The sequence below is a fragment of the Dromiciops gliroides genome, chromosome 5 (genome assembly GCF_019393635.1).
Source record: "Dromiciops gliroides isolate mDroGli1 chromosome 5, mDroGli1.pri, whole genome shotgun sequence".
NCBI classification, from domain to species: domain Eukaryota; kingdom Metazoa; phylum Chordata; class Mammalia; order Microbiotheria; family Microbiotheriidae; genus Dromiciops; species Dromiciops gliroides.
The window spans coordinates 179,940,895-179,963,494 of NC_057865.1; the positions used below are offsets into that span (position 1 = coordinate 179,940,895).

Sequence of the window (22,600 nt, forward strand, 5' to 3'; positions counted from 1 at the left end):
CTGCAGCCTCCGTTGCTCGATGATTCAGCACTCGTCCTAGTCCCTTGCCACTTTTCCTCTCCGGGACTAAGTCCCGCCCCTCTCACTTCTCTAGGGTGGATTCTCTTCAAGGTTTGGAACGATAGCCGACTTATCGATACCCTCATCTTCGAATTCCCCCACCTGGCCTGAGGCGAGGCCCATTTGACGGAGCGAGAAGACACGAACATGGGGTCTGACAAAGGCTCACTCAAAGGTCTATATTAAGTTTTGGTTTCCTTTCTAGTGGTTCGATACACTGGCCGAAGAACCAATTTGGGCCTGTCCTGTAGGCTTTCCGGCATGAGGGCGTGGTACGCCAGTCCTCCAGCCGTCCTAGCAACGTGAGTAGAGAAAAGTGATACGCATTTGCGCGGAGGAGAGGGAAGGGGGGAGGAGCTGGTAGAGAACGCGCGCGCACCTTGCCTCCGTCAGTCAGTTACGCACACGAGCGCGCTCTCGCACTCTCCTCGATGTGGCTCCGCCCCCACACGCTCCCCCGCCCCTGAGCTCGGGCTTGGCGCACGGGCGCTTGTTTTTCTCTGCAGGATCCCGAACGCAGAGCCCCAGAACCGGCGAAGATGCCCGGAAAGCTGAAGGTGAAGATTGTGGCCGGGCGCCATTTGCCCGTGATGGACCGAGCGAGTGATCTGACTGATGCCTTCGTAGAGGTTGGTGCTCTGTCCTGCCCGAAATCATCAGGGAACCCCCAATCCCGGGCAGGTGCCTTACCTCCCGCGGGCTCCAGCCCTCATTTGCCCCCTCTTCAGTGTGACCGCATCGTGGATGTCTACAGCGGCACACGCCCATGACATCGCCCAAGGATTGCAATGCCCAAACCCTGGCCGCCCCGCATGCTGTGTGTGTGCTTGTGTGTGACCCCGACACAAGGACGTTCGACTAATCCACCTGGCCAGGCAGTAGACTCTGAGGCTTTGCTAGGCAAAAGACACAACCATACACACATTTTGAAGGGTTATGGTACATATGTTATTGCCGCTTTTTGCAGTCAGAAACTGGTGTGAATATAGAGAATCACTAGGTTTTAAATAGCATATTTTCTTTATGATACTAGTTTTTCCAAAATGTAGATGCATGGGCATTTTCAACCTGACTAATACTTTCTGCTTATGTTTATGACAGTAGATCTTTTGAGCAGATCTGTAGGGAGCAAATTTACTCCCTTAAGTAGGAAACCAATTAAGTGCTACCACCCATTCCGAATTGCACAATTCTCCCCCCTCCCTGCAAAAGTTATGCAAATTAATATAGGCCTAGGGCCCTGAGGGAATTAATTCTGACTCTGATAGAAGCCAGGTAAAAGTGGAAAATAATATCATAGCTCTAGCACAATATTATGCATCCTTTGGCTCTTGATGCCCTGGGTTGTTAGATATTTCATAGTTCTTAATGTGGCATTTTTACTCATGCTATAAATCTATGTACCTTAAGGACTCCATTCATAGATAGATGGGTAAATTTCTAGCATTGGTCTTTAAAAGCAAATAATCTGAAAGCAGTAGTTTGCAAAATGTAATATTAGGAATCTGGGACATTTTCAGTTCAATTCAAGAAGAATTTATTAAGCACCTACTATGTGCTAGGCTCTGTGAAAGGAACTGGGGATACAAAGACAAAAAAAAATCCAGAGATTTAACATCTCTGCCCTTTAGCAGTTTACATTCCACTGGAAGTTACTACAGGTATAGATAAATACGAAGCATATACAAAGTAATACAGATTCATTTCTAGTGGGAAACAGCATTAATATGGGAAAAAGGGATGAAGATTAGGAAAAGCTGGTATAACTCAAGCTGTTTTGAAAGAAAGCAGAGATTCTTGGAGGGGGGTGGATAGAGAGATGGAAGCTAGAAAACAGTATAAGTAGTTGGATTTGGAATTGGTCAGATGTCCAGATCTGAAGAGGAGTCATTATTGGTTAGAAGTCATCTAGAAAATCATCAAAGAGTGCACCAGAAGGCTTTGCTTGACCGTTTTCTGCTTAATGTTTTTATCCACAACTCAGAAGATGACATATATGGCATCCTTGTCTAAGTTTTAGATGACACAAAATTGAGAGGGAAAGCTAACTTACTAGGTCAGAAAGTCAGGATTCAAAAGACCTTAATAGCCTAGAATATTGGGCTGAATTGACTAAGATGAAATGTTATAGGGTTCAAAACATTAACTCCACAAGTACAAAATTGAGGAGACATGATTGGAAAGTCATTCTTCAGAAAAAAGTATATTTTAATTGACTGAGTGATTATGAGTAATGTAATTTCACAGATATATGAATCAGCATCCATTTATTAAGTACTAGGCATTGTTTTGGGGACCCAAAGACAAGAATAATGTAGTTCCTTCCCTCAAAGAGCTTAGCTTACATACTATTAGAGACAAAATGTACACAAATAAGTATATAGAGAATAGATACAAGTTAATTTTTTGGAGAGGGGAGGGCAGTAGCTGCTGGCAGGATTAAATCAGGAATGCCTTCATGTGTAAGGTATTACTTAAGCAGAATTGAAAGAAACAAATTCCATAGGGTGGGCTAAAAGTCACAAAGGGTTTCAGTATTTAATAACTCCTTTATTTTATGTTTTTAATTTACAAAACCATAACATCATATGTAGTATATATAGAAAATGAATTTACACTATGTGTGAAAAATCAAATCTTAAGTGGCAAACAATAAAGAAAAAGTTATTTTCAAAAAGTTATTAAACATTGTGACTTTTGGCTCACCCTATATAAGAGAGAGGTGCGAGGTAGTACAAAGATGTGGAGATGGAAAATAGAATGTTGCGGGTGAGGAACAGCAAAAAGGCTAATTTGGTAAAATTGTAGAATGTAGGAAGAGGACTGCTGAATAACAAGATTGGAAAGGTAGGTTGGGGCCTTTTTGTGAATTACTTTAAAAACTTAATAAAGGGGCCTATAGTTGATCCTCGAGGCATTAGGGAGCCATTGGGAGTTAGAGTAGGGAATGACGTGGTTAGATTTGCACTTTAACATTCAAAATAACTTTGGCAGCTGATCTGAAGGATGGATTGCAGAGGGAAGAAACTTGAGGCAGGGAGCCCAAATAAGAGGTTATAGTAGCAGTCTGGCCAAGAGTAACAAGGATCTGAATTAGGGTGGTAGTTGTATGAGTAGGTAGAAAATGACTGATATTAGAGATACTGTGAAGTGAGAAAAGACAAGATTTGGCAACTGATTAGCTATGTGTGGTGAGGAGAATGAGTAGTCAAGGAAAATATCAAAGCTGAGAACTTGTGGGGCTGGAAGGACAATTGTGCCCTCAGCAGAAAGCCAATTCAAATTTAGCTTCCATTGAAAGGGATGACTTCTAGTAGTGTGGGAGTGATAATTCTAATGTACTTTGCCTTATTCAGGCCAGGAGTATTGTGTGTTCAGTTCTAGGTTCCATATTGTAGGAAGAAAATTCAAAATGTTGGAGAGTATCCAGAGAGATCTGTGAAAGACATTGATATGCCCTTTGAGGTTCAGTTGAAGGAATTTGAGTATGTTTAACCTGGAGAAGAGAAGAGCTGTGGTTTTCAAGGGCTTTCGTTTAAAGGGATTTGTACTTGTGGTTGGTTCCAAAGATTGAAGTAATAACAATAGTTGGAAATTGATGTCAGGAAAAACTTCTGTAGAATCGTGGTGCTGTGAGAAATTTGGTCTGACTTGAGGGATAGGCACATAGGCATTTATTTGTGGAATAGTAGTAGTAAATAAGTTTGGCTAAACAAAGGTGGGATGATCTTATATGGAGGACCTTGAAGAATCAAACAGAAGATGTTAGTTTTGATATATTAAGGCTTTGAAGTATCTGGAATTTCACTGATGCAGATGTATTTCACAACCCATCAATGCCCTTTTATTTTGTTCTCCTGTAAAATTTTCCACCCAAAAAATATTGAGTGGCTTCTTCTCGATATCTTGACATTGCATAGTCTTGTAGATTGGGCCTGACTGGGTCAGCTCTCCAGATAGGTTAAGTTTGACATTAGGAAGATTTGTAGTCCATTCTACAGTTAACAAAAGGAGGATAATTTACTTAGCCATAGCAAGGGAAAGATTTTCAAGAATGTTTAATGAGGACCCCAACTGTGATGTAGCTGAGTGCAGCACCTTCCTGGTGTTGGCAATACTGTTTGTGGACAGAAGCTAGAGAGAGAGAGAGACAGAGAGCTAGAACTCCTTGTGGCCTTTCCTACTTGGGTAACCAGGAAGCCTTATCAATAACCTGAGCCAGTTCCCTTAGACAATCCAGTCTCAAGGATAGTTTGAATGCTTTTTAAGGAAAAGGACAAGTCTGACATGCATAAGGTAGTGTGTTTTGTTTTTTGTTTGTTTGTTTTGTTTTGTTTTTAAAACCAGCCCAGCATACATGGCAGGGCCATAAGAAATATTCCTATTCCACACATACACATACACATATTCCAATGGAGCATTTTTCTAGTCCCTTTTTTAAAAAAAAGTTATTTTGCTTTCTCAAACAGCACATTTGAGACTATGATATTAAGAGTCCACATCTAGTGACCCCATTGTCATTGATAGAGGAAAGTGTTTATTATAGATCTTTTCCATTTTGGTGGGTCTGTTGTGCTTTAATCCTTAAATACATTCAGTATGATCTTTTTCAGTTTTCTCCTTGCTAAGCTTTCTGTAAATCTTTTTTCCCCTTACTGATTCTTGTTGTTTTATGAAATGATACTACTCATAATCTTCCACCATCTTCTGTAAGACTCTGATACCACAGTTGTCTGCTTAAAAAAAAGATCATATCTTCACAGGCTCAGGTTTTTTTTAGGAACTTTTATTTTTCTCATTGTGATAAATGAGTTACATTGTTTAAACTTCTTTAGGAAATGTTTTTTATTCATGTATGTTCTTTTAATCCATTTCTGATATTTCAGCACCAGCAGCTTGTTGGATTGAGTTTCTTTGACTGTATAACATTACTTCATTTTTATTCTTTTAATTTGACACCTCAACTTATATGTTACTAATTGTGTGCTTCATGAGATAGGCCACTTTATAGATTACTTGCAGTGTTAATTTTTTGTTTTAATATTACATTTAATTCACAATCTATGTGATCATAATATAACCATTTCTTACTTCTAGGTGAAATTTGGTAATACAACATTTAAAACAGATGTATATCATAAGTCCCTTAACCCTCAATGGAATTCAGAATGGTTTAAATTTGAGGTAAGGTTTTAATTATCCTTATAAATAATGTTGCTTAGTGTGTTATATTATAATCGTTTTTAAATAATTGGGATTTTTCCCCCCGCAGAAACACATAAAAAGCTCTTATACAAGTATGGTAATATCGTCTATACAGTCCTTTTTCTTTTTTTTCTTTTTTTTTTTTTTAGTGAGGCAATTGGGGTTAAGTGACTTGCCCAGGGTCACACAGCTAGTAAGTGTTAAGTGTCTGAGGCCGGCTTTGAACTCAGGTCCTCCTGAATCCAGGGCCAGTGCTCTATCCATTACGCCACCTAGCTGCCCCTTATACAGTCCTTAAAGACACATTATCCTATGCCTACCACAAATGTCTGAACTTTCTATTTTTGGATATATTATTAAATATTGGCATATAGAAAATAATAAATCCCCATCGCAGTCTTTTTTGTCTGGCTAAAAGTCAGTATACTTTGTGTAGAAGTTGTATTTAGCAAATTTATTTTTGGATTATTTTTCTTATTTGTATTTTCAAAACCAGTTGATACAATATTAATTTATAGGATGTGATTACTTGAAGTCTCTTGCACAAGATATATTTTTGACCCATCAAATACTTTAAAGCAATGGCATCCAACTAAAAAAACCCCAGATCTCTGCAGGCCACACATTGACTTAGAAAACCACAAATTAACATTATCTACATTGTATTATATTTTTATTTTGTTAAACATTTCCCAGTTACATTTCAGTCTGGTTTGGACTAGATGCTCTTGGTCCAGGGCACTAAGTTTGCAATAAAGTATATGTTTTTACAATAGTCTGTCACAAATCTCTGTGTACAAATAGACAGTACTTATAGTGCATCTGTATGTTGAACTGTACCTTGACTGTCTAGTTGAAGTACAGAACTGCTTATCTGTACATCTGCAGTGCCCGACAAATAATAAGCACCATATAAATGTTAGCTATTATTGTTGTTATTACCTTTGAACAATACTGTTATCCAATCCATATATCACCTTGGATGACAAGAATGAAAGGCAGGTAATACAGTGGCTAGTCAGATAGCTCAGGAAGACCTAGGTTCAAGCATCAATTCTGAACACATACTTGGCTGTAAGACTTTAGGCGAGTCACTTAATCCTTCATTATCTATTGTGTCAACTTGGAGGGAAAGGTCTAGGCTATAAGGAAAAGTGTTTATCCTTGACTCTTTCCTTTTCAGTGTTTTCATTCATCAATTGAATAAAAACAGAAGGTATGCTTATCACTTTTCAGGTGACCCAAAGCTGGGAGTGATAGCTAATAAAAATAAAACTTAATGACTAAAAGTGATCTCAATACCTGGAATACTGAAATAAAGATGATGAAATTTAAGAGACATAAATGTAAAAGTCCTTTTTAAAGTTGAGATTAAAAAAACAATTGCATACAAGTAGAATGGGGGAATACATGAAAAATCTCTGGTGTTTTTATTTGACTACACTCATTGTGAACCAGTAGTGTAAAAAGGCTGCTAAAAATCTAATTCATCATATGTACAATGTAGAGAGTGTTATGTTTCATTTGGAATACCACATTTAGAAAATTCCATAGTACAACACTAAGTTAGAGTTAATTGAGAGAGGAGTGATCAGAGTAGTGAATGGTTGAAAGAACTGTGGATATTTATCTTTGGGGAATGGGAGACAATATTTGAAACAGTTGAAGCATTTCCTATGTGAAGGAAGGATGAAACTAGCAGGCAGTGTGATATAGGGGAAGGGCTTGAAGTCAAAAGAGCTGGGTTTGAGTTCTGACTCTGATACATGCTATGTGATTTATTAACTGAGTCTGAATTTCCTCATCTAAATACTTGTACTTCCAACTTACAGAAATGTTGTGAGGAAATACCTTGTAAACTGGAAAGCACTATATAAATGGAAGTTTCTTTTGTTAGAATCTTGATGATCATGATGTTCCAAAACACAGAACTCATAAAAATGAGTGGAAGTTACAGGAAGGACACTTTTGGATCAGTAAGAGAGGACTTTTTTCCCAACTAGATCTGTGATTTCTTTAGAAGCGGAACTGCTGATGAAACAACTTCTATCATTGTAGATCAGCACCAACTCTGCAGGTTATGTATGGTCTTAAGAGATATGCCTGGGGCACTCTGCAGTTTAGTGGCTTTCCCTGGGTCATACAATCAGCATGGGTCAAATGTGGGACATGAACCTGTGTCTTCCTGACTTCAAGGCTGTGGCACCATCTTCTCTACCCATCCTCCCTTTCAGCTACATCATACTATTTCTCAAGCAGAACTAACACTTGAGGGTTGTCTAAAAAAAGAAACAGGTTGAGTAGCCAAGGAGAGGTTAGGGGCTGTAAAAAAGATTTTTACATTGAGTTAGGAGGGTAGGTGAAATTACCTCTGAGGTCCCTTCTAATTCAAATTCCGGGAAAGCAGTGCTCTTGCTTTGTTACAGTTAATAAATAATAACAATAGCTGATATTTACATAGTGCTTTAAGGTCGGCAAAGTGTTTTATGTATTTTATTTTGTTGCACATTTTCCTCACTTACAGAGGTCCTATTGCCTCCATTTTATAGATGCTTATAATTATTAGAGTTGGGATTTGAAACCAAGAATCTCTCTTGACTTTAAGGCTAGTGATCTTTCCACTCCACTATCTAAACTAAATAGATTTTTCTAGCTTCCTCACCTCTAAAGTAATATGCTTCTTGATTATTATAGACTATGAAGAGCTTTTTCAATTTAGATATTAAAAATTTTCTTTTTAAAGAATTTAGTTATGGAGGATTTTGATACATGAACTAAATTTGCCTTCTTTTCATTTTCTTGTTTTAGAATAATTACAAAGAAATCTTTTTGATCTCTTTTGCTAATTTATATAGTGTTTATTGGAATGTTAACCAGGCATATTTTATGGAATATTATGCGTAGATATTAATAAAACATGAACGTGTGGAGAAAAATATTTTATACATTGTTCATATTTTACGGTAATCACATCCCATTTGTGTGTTCTCAGTTCTATTAGATATTTGGTAGAAAATTTCTCTTCTTTGCATCATGAGAAATGTTGTGTCCTCATTATATATTTTATTTTTTATAATTGAAGACTTTTGATATTTCATATTGCAATATAATTCTAGGTGGATGATGAAGATTTACAAGATGAGCCTCTACAGATTACAGTACTTGACCATGATACTTACAGTGCAAATGATGCCATTGGCAAAGTGTATATTGATATTGATCCTTTACTGTATAGTGAGGCTGCTACAGTAATCTCAGGATGGTTTCCAATTTATGACACCATACATGGTAAGGGTTAACATTTTAAGAAAAAAAGATGATTTATTTTTAAAGATTACTGTGTTACTGGGTTATTTTATTAGAAATATCTGTTTATTTAAAAACATACCTTTAGCAGACATGCAACAATTTAAAATTTGATTCCTGGTCAGTCTTTACATTCTGATAAGGAAGTACATTATTTATAATTAATTTAACTTACAAATATTTATAAGTGCCTACTATGATCAAGCACTGTGCTAAATGCTGGGATGCTTTGAAGTGTCTCAGAAATGTCATTGCCTTCAAAGAACTTGTAAAATGGTTGGGGCTCATAGGATTAGGGGGAGTATCAGTGAAATGCCCACAGAAATATAATACAAGATAAGGAGTAAAGGGATCAGAGTAGTTGTCTACCGAAAGGGATTTTTTTTTTAAGGACTATTTAAGTAGGTTGTTGTTGAATTGTTTTTAGTTTTTTCAACTCTTCTGTGACCCTATTTGGGGTTTTCTTGGCAAATATACTGGAATGGTTTGCCATTTCCTTCTGCAGATGAGAAAACTGAGGCAAACAGAATTGAGACTTATGTTGGATCACACAGCTAGTATCTGAGATCAGATGTATGAATATTGTGAGATTTAAGCTGAATTTTGAAGATAAGAATTCTGAAGGGCAGAAATGAAGAGGAAAAGAATTACAGGAATTGAGGATTGCCTTTGCAGATGCGGAGGAGGCAAAGATGGCATGTAGAACAAGTCACTCAATATTGTAAAATAAGGGTAGAAAGATAAGTTTGGAGTAAGAATATGGAGAGGCTTAAATTTAAGGCTAAGGGACAAATGTTTTACATTAGAGGCAATAGGGAATACCTAGAGATTTTTTTTTATTAGGTCTGGGACCTGTGTCTTGGCAGTTGTGTGGAGCCTGCATTGAACTTTCCCCCCATAAATTCACCCTTCCTCATATTTCTGTTGATGGTGCCACCATCTTCCTGATCAGCAAGAATTAAAACCCTTGAGTTATTTGTGATTTTTCCATCTTCTTCACCCTTATATCTACATGTGGTTTATCTTCCTCACAGCTGTCAAAATAATCTTCCTAAGGCACATGGCTGATCATAACATTTCCCTCGTCAAAAACCTTCATTGACTCCCTGTTACTTTTTGGACAAAATAGAAATTCCTTACACTGGCATTTAAAGCTATCCATAAACTAGGTTCATTCATCTTTTTTTTTGGGGGGGGGGAGGGTTGGCAAGGTATTCAGAGTTGCCCGGGGTCACACAGCTAGTAAGCATCAAGACTGAGGTCAGATTTGAACTCAGGTCCTCCTGACTTCAGGGCCACTGTGTCACCTAGCCGTGACTTGTTTAATTCTTTCTTTCCAGACTTTATTCCTTTCTGTGTTGTAGCCACACTGGACTGCTGTCTTTTCTACGAAGTTGATATTTTATCTCCTGCCTTCCTACATTTTTACAAACTGTTTTCTAATACTGGGAATCTTCTCATTCCTTATTTTTGCCTTTCAGAATCTTTAACTTACTTTAAGGCACTGCTTAGATGCCATGCCTTGCATTGAACCTTTCTGAATCACACCTTTGCTAACTTTCTCTCCTTTGTCAAATTACCTTTGTTTACTTATCTATGTACTTGTGTTATCCCTTCATTTGAATGTTAGTTACTGGAAGGCAGAAACAGTTTTTTTATTTTTGTATTCTCAGATTCTAGCACCATGTTTACACATAGTAAGATTTAATAATATTTGTTAGATTGCTGTGTTTGAGATGTGGTGGGATGTCCAGGTAGAAATGTAGGACTTCAGAGAGATATTTTGTATAGTCTTTCTTGATGATTATTATGTTTTTACATATATTTTCTATCTTATTCCATACATAAAATATGTATCATATATTCGTTATATATAGTTGAGGAAGTCATCTGCATATGGGTAATAATTGAAACCATGGGATCAAATGTGATCACCTAAGGAGCGAATATCAAGAGAGGAGTGATCTCAGGGCAGAATTTTGGTGGAGACAGCCATACTTTTAAGTTGAAGATAATGAACTTACATTTATATAGTGCTTTATGATTTGCAGATTACTTTATACCTAGTTCTTATTTCAGTTTCAACTTAATCCTTTGAGGTTAGTGCTCTTATAATTTTCCGTGATAATTCAATCAACAAGTATTTATTAAGTGTGTAAGGCACTGTGCTAGCTTCTGGAAATGCAAATAGAATATAAAAGAAAGCTAATCCCTGACTTTAGAGATCTTAGTACTAATGGGAAAGGCAACTCACAAAAGAAGCTATAAAAAGGGGTAGGATTGGGGCAGCTAGGTGGTGCAGTGGATAGAGCACTGGCCCTGGATTCAAGGAGGACCTGAGTTCAAATCCGGCATCATACACTTGCTAGCTGTGTGACCCTGAGCAAGTCACTTAACCCCCATTGCCCTGCCAAAAAAAAAGGGGGGGGGGATAAGAAAAGAAAGTACCTAGTATAGAGACATGGTAGAGGCGTCCAGGAGAGTTCAGCCTGGTGGGAAATGAAGAGAGCAAGCAGACCTGGGTACAGCTCCTTCTTGAAGGAACTTGCCTAGTCAGGGGAAGAGAATTTCTAGGGGCAGAGGATACTTCTACGTGTTAGTTCTAGGACTGAAGTGTTCTTTCAGGATGAAGAGGTTTCTTGGGCCTGAAGGATAAATATAGAGAAGGGCAGCCTGATGGGACATTAAGAAGTGGCTGACCAGATGATATAGTTAAGGAGACTAGGAGGAAGGGGAGGCCTAAGAAAGAGCAATGTTATAGAAACCAAGAGGGGAAGTATCTAGGGAACAGTGTTGGAAACTACAGAACAGCAAAGGAGAGAAGAGTGAACAAAGACTGTCATCTGATTTCATAACAAAGAGGTCATCCATCCGTAGGACAATTTCAGTATTATGGTGAGATTAGAAGTCAAATTCTAGGGGTTGAGGAGTGGTAAGAAAAATAAGTAAGGCAAGGCATATAGTAGGGTTTTTTGAGTTTTGTAGTAGAAATGCAGAAGAGATACAGGGGGATAGCTTAAAGGCATAGGGCATGTGATTAAGTGAAGGTTTTTTCCAGGCCAAAGGAGATCTAAGCATATTTGTAGGCAGCAGGGAATCATGGTCGATACAGAGAAATTAAAGAAAAAAAATATTTTACGGGGGTTGGAGGGTTTGGAACAGCCATGGTAGGGAGTCTGACAGTAAGTCAATTTGAGATAAATGCAAGGAATGTCATGAAGGAGTGAGGACCCATTTGAGGTTAGATAATCCTACCTGCCTGGTTGTGTGACTTCAACATATTAAAAGTAGAATCTAAATTTAGGATTATTGGAATGTGTCTGGTAGAGAAGTGGGCAGAAGATTAAAGAGTGAAGGGTGGTACTTTGCTGAACAAGGTTTACTGTAGGTGACTGAAAAAGGAGAAAAGTGAAGCCATAGACTCTGATAGTAGGGAGTGATGGGGGAACTAAAGGTCTTAGTGAAACTTAATAATTTAATTTTAATTTTTAATATTTTAATTCCTGTGTGTGATTTAACATGTAATTTGATAATTTGGGGAGGGGGCAGGGCAATGAGGGTTAAGTGACTTGCCCAGTGTCGCATAACTTGTGAGTGTCAAGTGTCTGAGGCCGAATTTGAACTCAGGTCCTTCCGAATCCAGGGCCTGGTGCTTTATCCACTGTGCCACCTAGCTGCCCCTTAACATATAATTTGAAACAGTGTTCATTTTATTCTATAATTGAAAGGTTTTGTAGTTTAGAATTATATAAACTTTAAAAATATTTCTTCAGATGAAAATAATCTTAGGGGAAACAATTTAGAAGGGCTCTGTCTTGGCCATAAAGTAGTTATTTCTTATCATTTGTCAAGTTAGTTTTTAAAAAGACTTGCAGTATTTCTCAATTCAGCACTGAATTATTAAGATAGATGTGTAAGTTATGGCTAAAGATAGAACCATAATAAGGAAAAACTGTAAAATTTCATTCATAAGAGTTTGTATTTTTAGTTCTTTTCCTTTGTTAGATAACAGGATACCCTGTGATTTGATTGCTACTGTCATTTGAAAATATTCAATAAATGCAAATGTGGATTCATATGTGGGTACTATAAAACACATTCATTATGTCTTATATATACAGGCAGGTAGGCAAGACTTTTTTAGACTAAGGAGCTCTTATTTGAAACAAATGACATGATTACTGTTGATTGCACTATAGCTGGGACCACAAATTACAAAATCTGTTAATGATTCTTTCTGTGGGCACCATCCAGTCTTCATTTCTTAAAGAAATATATTAGGTAAATAGCTACTGTAATCTTTTTTTTAATAATCATTGTTGAAATAATGGTTAGAATAATTTACTTCTCTTATAAAAATTTTTACTTATCTACTAAGATAACATTGAAATAGGGAAAAAAGATCAAAAGATATTTTGAAATACAGAAATTAAACAGTTGGTTTAATAGTTGACATAGTTGTGTTTGAAATTCCTTTAATTAATGGCGAGTGAATACAACTGGGAGTTAGGAAATTAAATTCTTTTGGCACCTTGGTGTTTAATGGACCTTGTTTGGGACGTGCAATAATATTTTTGTTTGTTTTTGAGCAATGAGGGTTAAGTGACTTGCCCAGGGTCACACAGCTAGCATGCAATAATATAATAATAATATGTTATACTACCACAATAATATACATTTCTATGTTATTTCAAAGCACTTATACATACTTTATTTCATTTAATCTATGTAACAACTTTGTGAAGTAGGTAGGATAAGTATTATGCTTATTTTATAGATGAGAAAAATTAGTCTTTGAGACATCAAATGATTTAACCCATTTGGCTAATAGGTGGTAATAGTGGGATTTGAGTTCTGGTCCAGGATTTTTTTCACTACAGTATGATGTACTTAGTAGTTACAAAGTCATGTGAGGCACAATGAAATGGAACCACAATTTAGTATAACATTAAGTAACCTATATTCCACTTGTAGAACTCTCTCTTGGAGTTTGTTCATAGACATCCTAGTATTTGAAAACTATAATTTAAGCTTAGGTTATGTTCTACATAAAGAAGATTAATATGCAGTTTAAGTATCTTTTAAGCCTTGATCCAAGTTCTACTTGGATACCTTCTTGTAGTAAGGAGATGACCTTGGCTTTTTGTTTTTTTGTTTTTTTGGTTTTGTTTTTTGCGGGGCAAATGGGGTTAAGTGACTTGCCCAGGGTCACACAGCTAGTAAGTGTCAAGTGTCTGAGGCTGGATTTGAACTCAGGTACTCCTGAATCCAGGGCCGGTGCTTTATCCACTGCGCCACCTAGCTGCCCTGACCCTGGCTTTTTTAAGTCCATGGCTGTAAAGCTCCTAACCTCATTTAGATTTAGAGCTGGGGCCATTTTATTTAGTCTTTCCCCTTCATTTCATGAAGAAACTGAGGACCAGAGAGGTTAAGAGATTTGATCCAGATCACACAGGTCATACATATCAGGGGTGAGGCTTGAAACTGTTCTCTGATTCCAGAACCAGGTTCATCCCATAGTACCACACAGTGCCTCACCATAATCATACCAAAGTCCTTTAAAGTTCAGCAGACCCAGGTAGAGCTGGTGATCTCAAAAGGTAGTGTGGTACCTCCTTACTATAAGGCATGTGGATAGATAGGGGAATATTTTTTGGGGAAAAGTATTAATGTTGTTTTTCTAACAGGATACATCAATATGCCAATGAACTCTAGTTTCTAGGGTATGAAAACTAGTCTTAGAGAGTCATCTGAAGTTCAGAGAAGTTAAGTGTTTTGCTCATAGTCACACAGATAGTAAGCATCAGAGGGAGGATTTCAGTTTTGGTCAGCTGCCTGTATAGTATGTAATTTTGTAAAAAGAAGCTTTAATTTATTTGATAGTTTTAAGTGATAGATTATTTTTCCCAGAATGAATTGTTGCTTTTTCTTTTTTATTTCACAGGTATCCGTGGGGAGATCAATGTAGTAGTAAAGGTAGACCTATTTAATGATTTAAACCGTTTTAGGCAGTCATCTTGTGGAGTAAAATTCTTCTGCAGTAAGTAAATGATTTTAATTGAAAGTAGCTAGTAGAAATAGATTTCTATAAATATGTAAAAACTACTATCTTTATCTTTTAAGATAAACAGAAAATGTGTATTTGTCAAGTAATTATTAATTTCTACTTCTATAGAACATTTTTCTGGGATTAAAAGCTTTTGACTATACAATAACTAGTTTTCATTTAATTTATATGTTACGCCCTGAAACAGTAATATTTTGTTGTCATCTGAGGCACAGAGAACCATGCCATTTATTTGTATTCCAGTTCTATCCCTGTTCTCAATCTGGTAAATCTTCTCTGTGGATAAAAGCTTGCCATTTTGTATTCCATGTATTTAATCAGTCTGTTCATCTGTGATTTTGATACTGTTTGGTCTTAATTTTTGTTTGGTAGAGTTTTCAGGAATGCACTCTTGCCAGTAGACATTGAGGTCTGTGTGGTACTTTCAGAGATAGAATGCCACATGGCATGATTTTTAAAGACTGGATACAGTCATGTCTGGAATAACTGTTTAAAATGATTATTCAGTAGTTTCTAGCTTAGTGATTATTTTTGCTTTACTTTTCTATTTTTAGCTATCTGATTTATATTCTGAATTTTATTTGGATTTCGTATTACTTAATATTATCTTTAGTAGTTACTGAACCACAAAAATAGACCTTAGGCAAACATTTCTTTAATGTAATTGTAAGAACGGGTGAGGCAGCTTGGAATGATGGATAGAAAGTCTGCCTTGGAATTAGGCAGAGCCAGGTTCACATTTGTCTCTGATATGTCTAGTGATAGGTAGATTGGTCACATAACATCATAGTGCCCCAGGGAACCCTCCTAGAAGCTAAGTTAAAGACAAGTGGCATTGATCTAAATTGCTTGATCTAAATTGCTCCACACTGAGAATCCTTCATAAAAATGAAATCAGAGTCCAGGACAAAAAAAAAAAAAAAATGGAGCAAAAGTCCCCTGAAAGAAAATAGGAGTGTTTCTGTGACTGGTTATATCATATCTTTTGTGTAAATGTAGAATTGTAGTACTTTATTTCAAAACCCGTTATTAAAGTGATACTCTTTAGTTTTAAGGCCAGCAGAGTAGCTTGTATTTAAAATGTTCATTCTACTTGTTATGAATTCATAAATATAAAGATACATCAGTTCTTTTTTTTTTTTAAACAGCAACATCTATTCCAAAGTGTTACAGAGCTGTAATAATTCATGGATTTGTAGAAGAATTGGTGGTGAATGAAGACCCAGAATATCAGTGGATTGATCGAATTCGTACACCAAGGGCATCAAATGAGGCCAGACAGAGACTTATTTCATTAATGTCAGGTATGTTTTCTTATGAATTAGAGGTACAGATGAAAATGTCTTAGAAAGAGTTGGAGATGTAGATCTTGCGCTTGGCAGGAAGATCAGTACTGGAGATATGGATTTGGGAATTATCTGCATAACCATAGGAGTTGAAGGCACTGGCTTTTCACTCAGGGGCCTTAGGTTCAAATCCTAGCTGTGTTCTTTACTACTCATGGGATCTTGGCAAGTTATTTAGTGCCTCAGGGCCTCATTCATAATATGACAGGCCTGGCATTAAAACCTTTCCATCTCTAGAACCTATAAGATTAGATTGAGGAGAGAAATTATTGTGTCTGCCTCACTGTGCAGTTGTGAGAATCAAATGAAATAATGCATTTAAAATGCTCTTCAAACCTTAAAGCATGTTAATATTATCCATTAAAACATGTTAATATTAGCTATTTAAGACAATTCATGATAGACATTGAAATAGTGCTAAATGCCAGCATTATTCTTTCTTATCATTATTACTAATTAAACGTTTACATGTTTTTTTGTGTGATGAGCCAATAATAGGGATGTAGGCATATAAATAAAAAGGAGGAGAGAAGTATAGAACCAGCAGCAATAATGGTGATTATTCACATTTATGTAGTTTTTTCTGGTTTCTAAATTATATTCCTCACAATAGCCCTTGAGGTGGCTCATGCAAGTATGTATTGCAAACATTGTTATCTCCATTTTAAAGATAAGAAAATTGAGGCTTGGGTTAAAAAATGATTTGCCCATTGTCACATAACTAGTAAATGTTGGAACCAGAATTCTGGGCTTCTGACTCATGAGTCTAGAACTTTCCCCACTACACTATGTTGTACCTTAATAATTTCCAGGGAAGAAACCCTTTGGTGGAGAAGAGGTTTGCCATCCCAGCTACCACCAACACCACTACCTGCCACTGATAGGATAGTCAGGCCAGTTTAAATAGCAAGGTACCTTGAGAGAGACAGGAATCAGCATTTACCAGGTGTGTCCAACAGATTTGACCGCCTCGTTTGGTAGAGACATTAGACAGCCCAAAGAGAATGAGAATTAGCAGTTCCTCCATAACAGCAACCCTGTTTCCAGCCTTTCTCTTGCAGCAATCATTCAGGGAAGCAACCCATATGGAGAAAGGGCTTGCCGTCCCCACCACCATTACCATCACCAGCTGCTACCAATGGAAAGATTAGCCTAAGAGCACAGAGAGTATTGGGGCTCCACAGATACTGGCTCAGCTTCCAGGCCACCCCTGCAAGCTGTCAGTCATCCACAGGAGCAATTACTGTGGAGATGTACTTTGGCAGCTACTTCTTCGGGGTCACAACCCACAGGCAGTAGTCACACTTGCTAAAAACCCAGAAAAGAAAGTTATCTTCATCAAAGTCCTTGGTACCATCACATACCTCAACATTAGAGATGGATATTGTCTGACATTAAGAAAGCTGGATTACTATGTGCTTTACCCACTTCATGACTGGGCTTTTTCATTTAACTTGCTGCTAAAACCTGTTACATGTGTTGTCTCCTCCATTAGAATCTGACCTTCTTGAGAACAGTGACTGTCTTTTCTCTTTGTATCCCTAGCATTTAATGCAGTGCTTTATAACAAAGAAAGTGCTTAATAAATGCTATTTCATTCATTGAGAGTCTAAGTCAAACAAGAAGGCTTTTATCTTATTTTCCTATTACTAGGAGCTATATTAAGTTTATTAAAAACAAGTAAAACTATTAACCTTATTTACTTTATTTTTTAAGATTTTTTTCCTTATTTACTTTCTGGTGGATTGTTATAATATCTATATGCAGAAATCTGAGTAATGTAGTAGGATCACTGCATTAAGAAACAAGAGACCTGAGTTCTAGTAAACCCTCTGTCACTTATTAGACAAGTCATCTAATCTCTCTGGGCTGCATCTACAAAGTGAGCATAATGATAACTTGCCTGCATGCCTGCCCAAATAAGGTCTGAATCCTAGATTAGATGATCCTTTGAATTCTCTTCCAGTTCAAGATCTATGAAGATGAAGAAATGTGGGCTAGATGATAGTAGAATTAGGTGAATTATGGACCTGAGTAGTAGTGCCTAAAGAGTATCAATTAATAGGGGCAGCTAGGTGGCGCAGTGGATAGAGCACCGGCCCTGGAGTCAGGAGTACCTGAATTCAAATCCAGCCTCAGACACTTAACACTTACTAGCTGTGTGACCCTGGACAAGTCATTTAACCCCAATTGCCTCACGGGAAAAAAAAAAAAAGACTATCAATTAATGCATTAGCAGTGGTATAAGGGAGGTTCAAGATAAGCTACAGGACTCTGTCCTAGGCCTTTTTCCATTAATTAAGATTAAAAATTTTATTGATTTTCTTTGTTTTTATATCACTGTCATTTCTGGATCTTTTACCAACCCTTCTGTGCATCAGAAGTTTGTCTTCTATTTCAGTAACAACAATGAGCCACTGACTGAAGACTTTTGAGTGAGGGACTGGCATAATCATATGTGTTTTAGGATTGTTCTAGCAATACACTTAGGCTACTTTCTAAGGACTAGCCCATCTCCATCTTATTGATTAATTCTATATCTGTGACAACCCATGCAAAAACTGGGGGGGAAAAAAAGTCCCTTCGTTCTGTGTTGTCCAATTATTTCTCTGGGGATGGCAAAGTAGTTTAAAAGGGAATGGATTCTCAGGATGCTCAGAATCAGTTTTTAGACCATCTATAAACTTTAACTTGATTGTTGGTACTCTAATGCGAAATCCTTAACTAGTGACCAACAAATTAACAAGCTTGAGAGGTCCTAGTATCCGCATTTTATAGATGCTTATAATTATTGGAGGTGGGATCTGAAACCAAAGATCTCTCTTTACTCTAAGGCTAGTGCTCTTTCTGCTATTATCTGTAAAACTCAGTTTCTTTATGAAATGAAGGGGATAGACTAGATGGCCCCACCTCTAAATCTAGATGAGTTTAGGAGCTTTACAGCCATGGACTTCAAGAACCCAGGGTCAGGTCCTTACTACAGGGAGGTATCCAAGTAGAACTTGGATCAAGGCTTAAAAGATACTTAAACTGTGTATTATTCTCCTTTATGCAGAACATTTAAATTTTAGCATAACCTAAGTGAAGGAGGAGCTGAATCATATTACTCTTGATAATTTTGCTATAAATGAAAACAGAAGAAAGAAGGAAATTGCTACTAAATTGTACTCCTTGGAGAGTCAAAGAAAGGACTTTAGGGAGTTGGCTTTATCATAAGCCCAAAGGCAACAAGAAATAATACATCATGGGACATTTGATGATCTTGTATTGTGGTCCTTTTACAAAAAGCCTACCATGAAATAATTAAGGCTTTTGCAGTAATTTAATGTGCAGAGAATGAAGGAGATAAATTCTGTGAAAAGATCCTTGTAGATTAAAGATTTGCAAAGATCCTTCCAGATTAAATCATTATACATCTTGATACTTGGAGACTTCAGTGGAAAGGTAGAAATGGGATAAAACATTGATGAATATTTTAGAAAATATGAGCCAGGAAGAAGGTATACAAAGAATCCTCATACCACTATATCATGAATATTTTTTTTTAAAAAGGAACCTAAAGGTTATAAACATCACAAAACATAATTGATTATATTTTAAGTCATGAGAAGACTATTTTTTGAAATTTTCTTTTTTATCATGAACTTAATCATCAAGAAACATTTCAATATGAGTCAATTATATAGTCAGACCATGGACTTACAGGAAAGATCAGAATTAATAAAAAGCTAGAAGGAAGATTTATAATGAGGAAAAAATATGCCATGGGAGTGCATGAAGTAATTAAATTCTGACCTATTTAAGGAAGCAGTTGATAATTAAAAATGGAGATAGCACTGTAGAAATGACTTTGACAAATATTAACATAATTTTATTTAGAAGTTTAACTGATGTAAATCCATTGCTGTAATAAGGGGACCAAAGGTGTCTAAAGAATACTATCAACAACCTCTCTTGCCACATAGAGGCTAAATATAACTTTGGTTTAGAATGTAAACTCCTTTGTAAAATCTCACTGAGAAGTAAGATGCTTGATTACGTGCCATATTGCCTATAAAATAGAGAAACATCTTAGAGAATTGATTGAATTTAAAGAAAGTTTGGCAAGAGGCCCAACTAAATCAAACCATCCCAAGTACCTTTATGGATGAAGATGGAGCATAACAAATGGAAGAAAAATGGGAAATCATCTGTAAAGATTTTTATTACAAGCTGTTTTTTTCTGTTAAGGACAGTAGGAATGCCTGTTTTGTATGTGCCTCCTGCTGGGCCTGTGCCATCATGTGTTGTGCCCAAGCCTGAGTTCTGCCTCTTGTGCTGGGGCCTGAGTGTTCTACCCTTTCCCCCTCTTCTTCCATCCTCCCAGCTCCTATTGTTTCCATGCTCGGGCCTGAGCATTGTTTCCCCAAGCTCTGCCCCACAAACCTGGGGCCTAGAAATTCTCCCACTTTCCCATGGCCCAAGTACTGCCATGGACACTTCTACTGCCAAAGCCTAAGTATTGCCACTGCTGGGACTTGAACACTATCCCAGTGCCCCACTGTCCACTTTAGTAAGTATGCTGAAACTGCTATGTGTGAAAAGGTTCCATTTCTGCCATGGTGGGACCTGTACTTCATGCTACTCCACAGAAAGTCTCTCTCCCAATCCTTTCTGGAAGCCCTAATGAGAAAGAGAGTTAAAGTTCATCAGAACCAGAACAGAGACTGTATTTTCTTTCTTTCTTTCTTTCTTTCTTTCTTTCTTTCTTTCTTTCTTTCTTTCTTTCTTTCTTTCTTTCTTTCTTTCTTTCTTTCTTTCTTTCTTTCTTTCTTTCTTTCTTTCTTTCTTTCTTTCTTTCTTTCTTTCTTCTTTCTTTCTTTCTTCCTTTCTTCCTTTGAGGCAGTTGGGGTTAAGTGACTTGCCCAGGGTCACACAGCTAGTAAGTTGTCATGGGTCTGAGGCTGTATTTTCTTTTAAACTGGCATAGCACACAGTACTCATCATCTTTTCCTTTCTCATCAAATCATCTAGGTATGTATTTAGCATATCTTCCCTGACCGCTAATTCCACAAAGGTCTTTGAGGTCTTGGGTGAAGGATCAAGCATTGTTCTTCCAAATACCCTCGCTCCTTCTCAGATTCCTTGTACCCGAGAATCCCAACAAGCACAGTTTACTGTGGCTTCCCACATGGGAGTATAAAAAGTCCCAAGCAATCTATTTGGTACAGTTTTTAGTTCCAAAATTATCATCTCCATGGAGGTCCTAGACCTACTGCACCTGGTAGGCCTGGAGGTCACTGTCCTTAACAAATAAAAAAAAAAACGTTGCTAATTTAATAAACAACAATTGAAAGCACTGTTCTTAAAAGCGGGCTCAGTCACATCTATTTCTAGTTGCTTAATGCCACAGTAAACAACGGTTTACTCTCTAATACTCTTGTAACAAAGAATAATACCTTTATTGCAGCACCCAGGGCTCACCTTCCTTTGCATTGCTCTTTGCCCATTTCTGTGAGTCCAGTCCATTTGTACCATCTTGTAGTCCAGGCCTGACTGGGCAATCTGGTAGTTCAGATTATAATTAAAACAATAAAACACTTTTATTAGACTAATAGTTAACAAAAGGAAATGTACTTAACAATAGCATAAAAAGAATACTTAGCATGACAACAGCACCTATTTATTTGGGTGCAGCCTCCCTACCTATGTATTAGCTCTGCAGCTCTGCTGTTCAGAAGTCTGAAGGAAATAGCTTTGACTTTTTGTGGGGCTGGCTTTTGTACTTAGACCAGCAGGAAGCCATGGCAGTGGTTCAAGCCAATTAAAGTCTCAAGGATGATTTTAGTATTTTTTTTTTAAGTGAGGCAATTGGGGTTAAGTGACTTGCCCAGAATCACACAGCTAGTAAGTGTTAAGTGTCTGAGGCCGGATTTGAACTCAGGTACTCCTGACTCCAGGGCCAGTGCTCTATCCACTGCGCCACCTAGCTGCCCTGATTTTAGTATTTTTAAAGAAAAAAAATAGCCTAGGCTGAGTTGAGCAGGGTCTTCGAATATCATTCATCCTATCATACTTCCACATTTGGACTTATAACTTTGTAGTCCTGGATATGCTTGTAGAAATGGCCCTAAAGAGAAAAAAAGCCACTTGGTTGGACCAAGTGCAACTTGTTTAGACCAACTTGTTTGTACAGAAAACATCTATGCTAGAGGTAAGGGCATTGAGTTGTTTAAAGGAATATACTAAAAGTACAAAAAAAATTCTGGTCCTTATTAACAGCCTTATTTTTCCCATTCTCCTTCAAAAAAGAAAAAAAGGTGACAGGGAGAATATCAGTCACTACTGACCTGTATGCTTGCTTTCTCATTTCTACAAACATTTTTTGAGACTGTTCTACACATGTATTGTGTGGACATCCTTGATAAATGTATTGGTAGGAATGGGTGGACTTTTTGTATGTGATATTCTTCAGTGGGCAACATCTTTACAATGACACAGTTGACTGAATATCTGGATTATATGAGATCTCACTGTGCTTTTTGTTGCTATTGTTGCTTATGGAAGAGCTTTTGATTTGGTAGAGCAAAATGCTGCCTTTAAAGGTTTTCTTCCCAAAAGGTGTCTCCTATCCATA

General features: G+C 37.1%; 1 protein-coding gene across 17 annotated transcripts in view; it reads left to right on the forward strand.

Moving 5' to 3' along the window:
- Window positions 1-213: 213 nt before the first annotated feature.
- C2CD5 (C2 calcium dependent domain containing 5) overlaps window positions 214-22,600 on the forward strand; it is a 126,127-nt gene continuing 103,740 nt past the window's right edge. For all 17 annotated transcript variants that reach the window (XM_043968658.1, XM_043968661.1, XM_043968668.1 and 14 more), the window contains exons 1-6: window positions 214-362; window positions 567-689; window positions 5,158-5,244; window positions 8,382-8,553; window positions 14,516-14,611; window positions 15,787-15,942. In XM_043968658.1, the coding sequence (XP_043824593.1) occupies window positions 600-689; window positions 5,158-5,244; window positions 8,382-8,553; window positions 14,516-14,611; window positions 15,787-15,942 (601 nt within the window). In that variant the 5' untranslated portion in view covers window positions 214-362; window positions 567-599. The remainder of the gene's footprint in view (window positions 363-566; window positions 690-5,157; window positions 5,245-8,381; window positions 8,554-14,515; window positions 14,612-15,786; window positions 15,943-22,600) is intronic.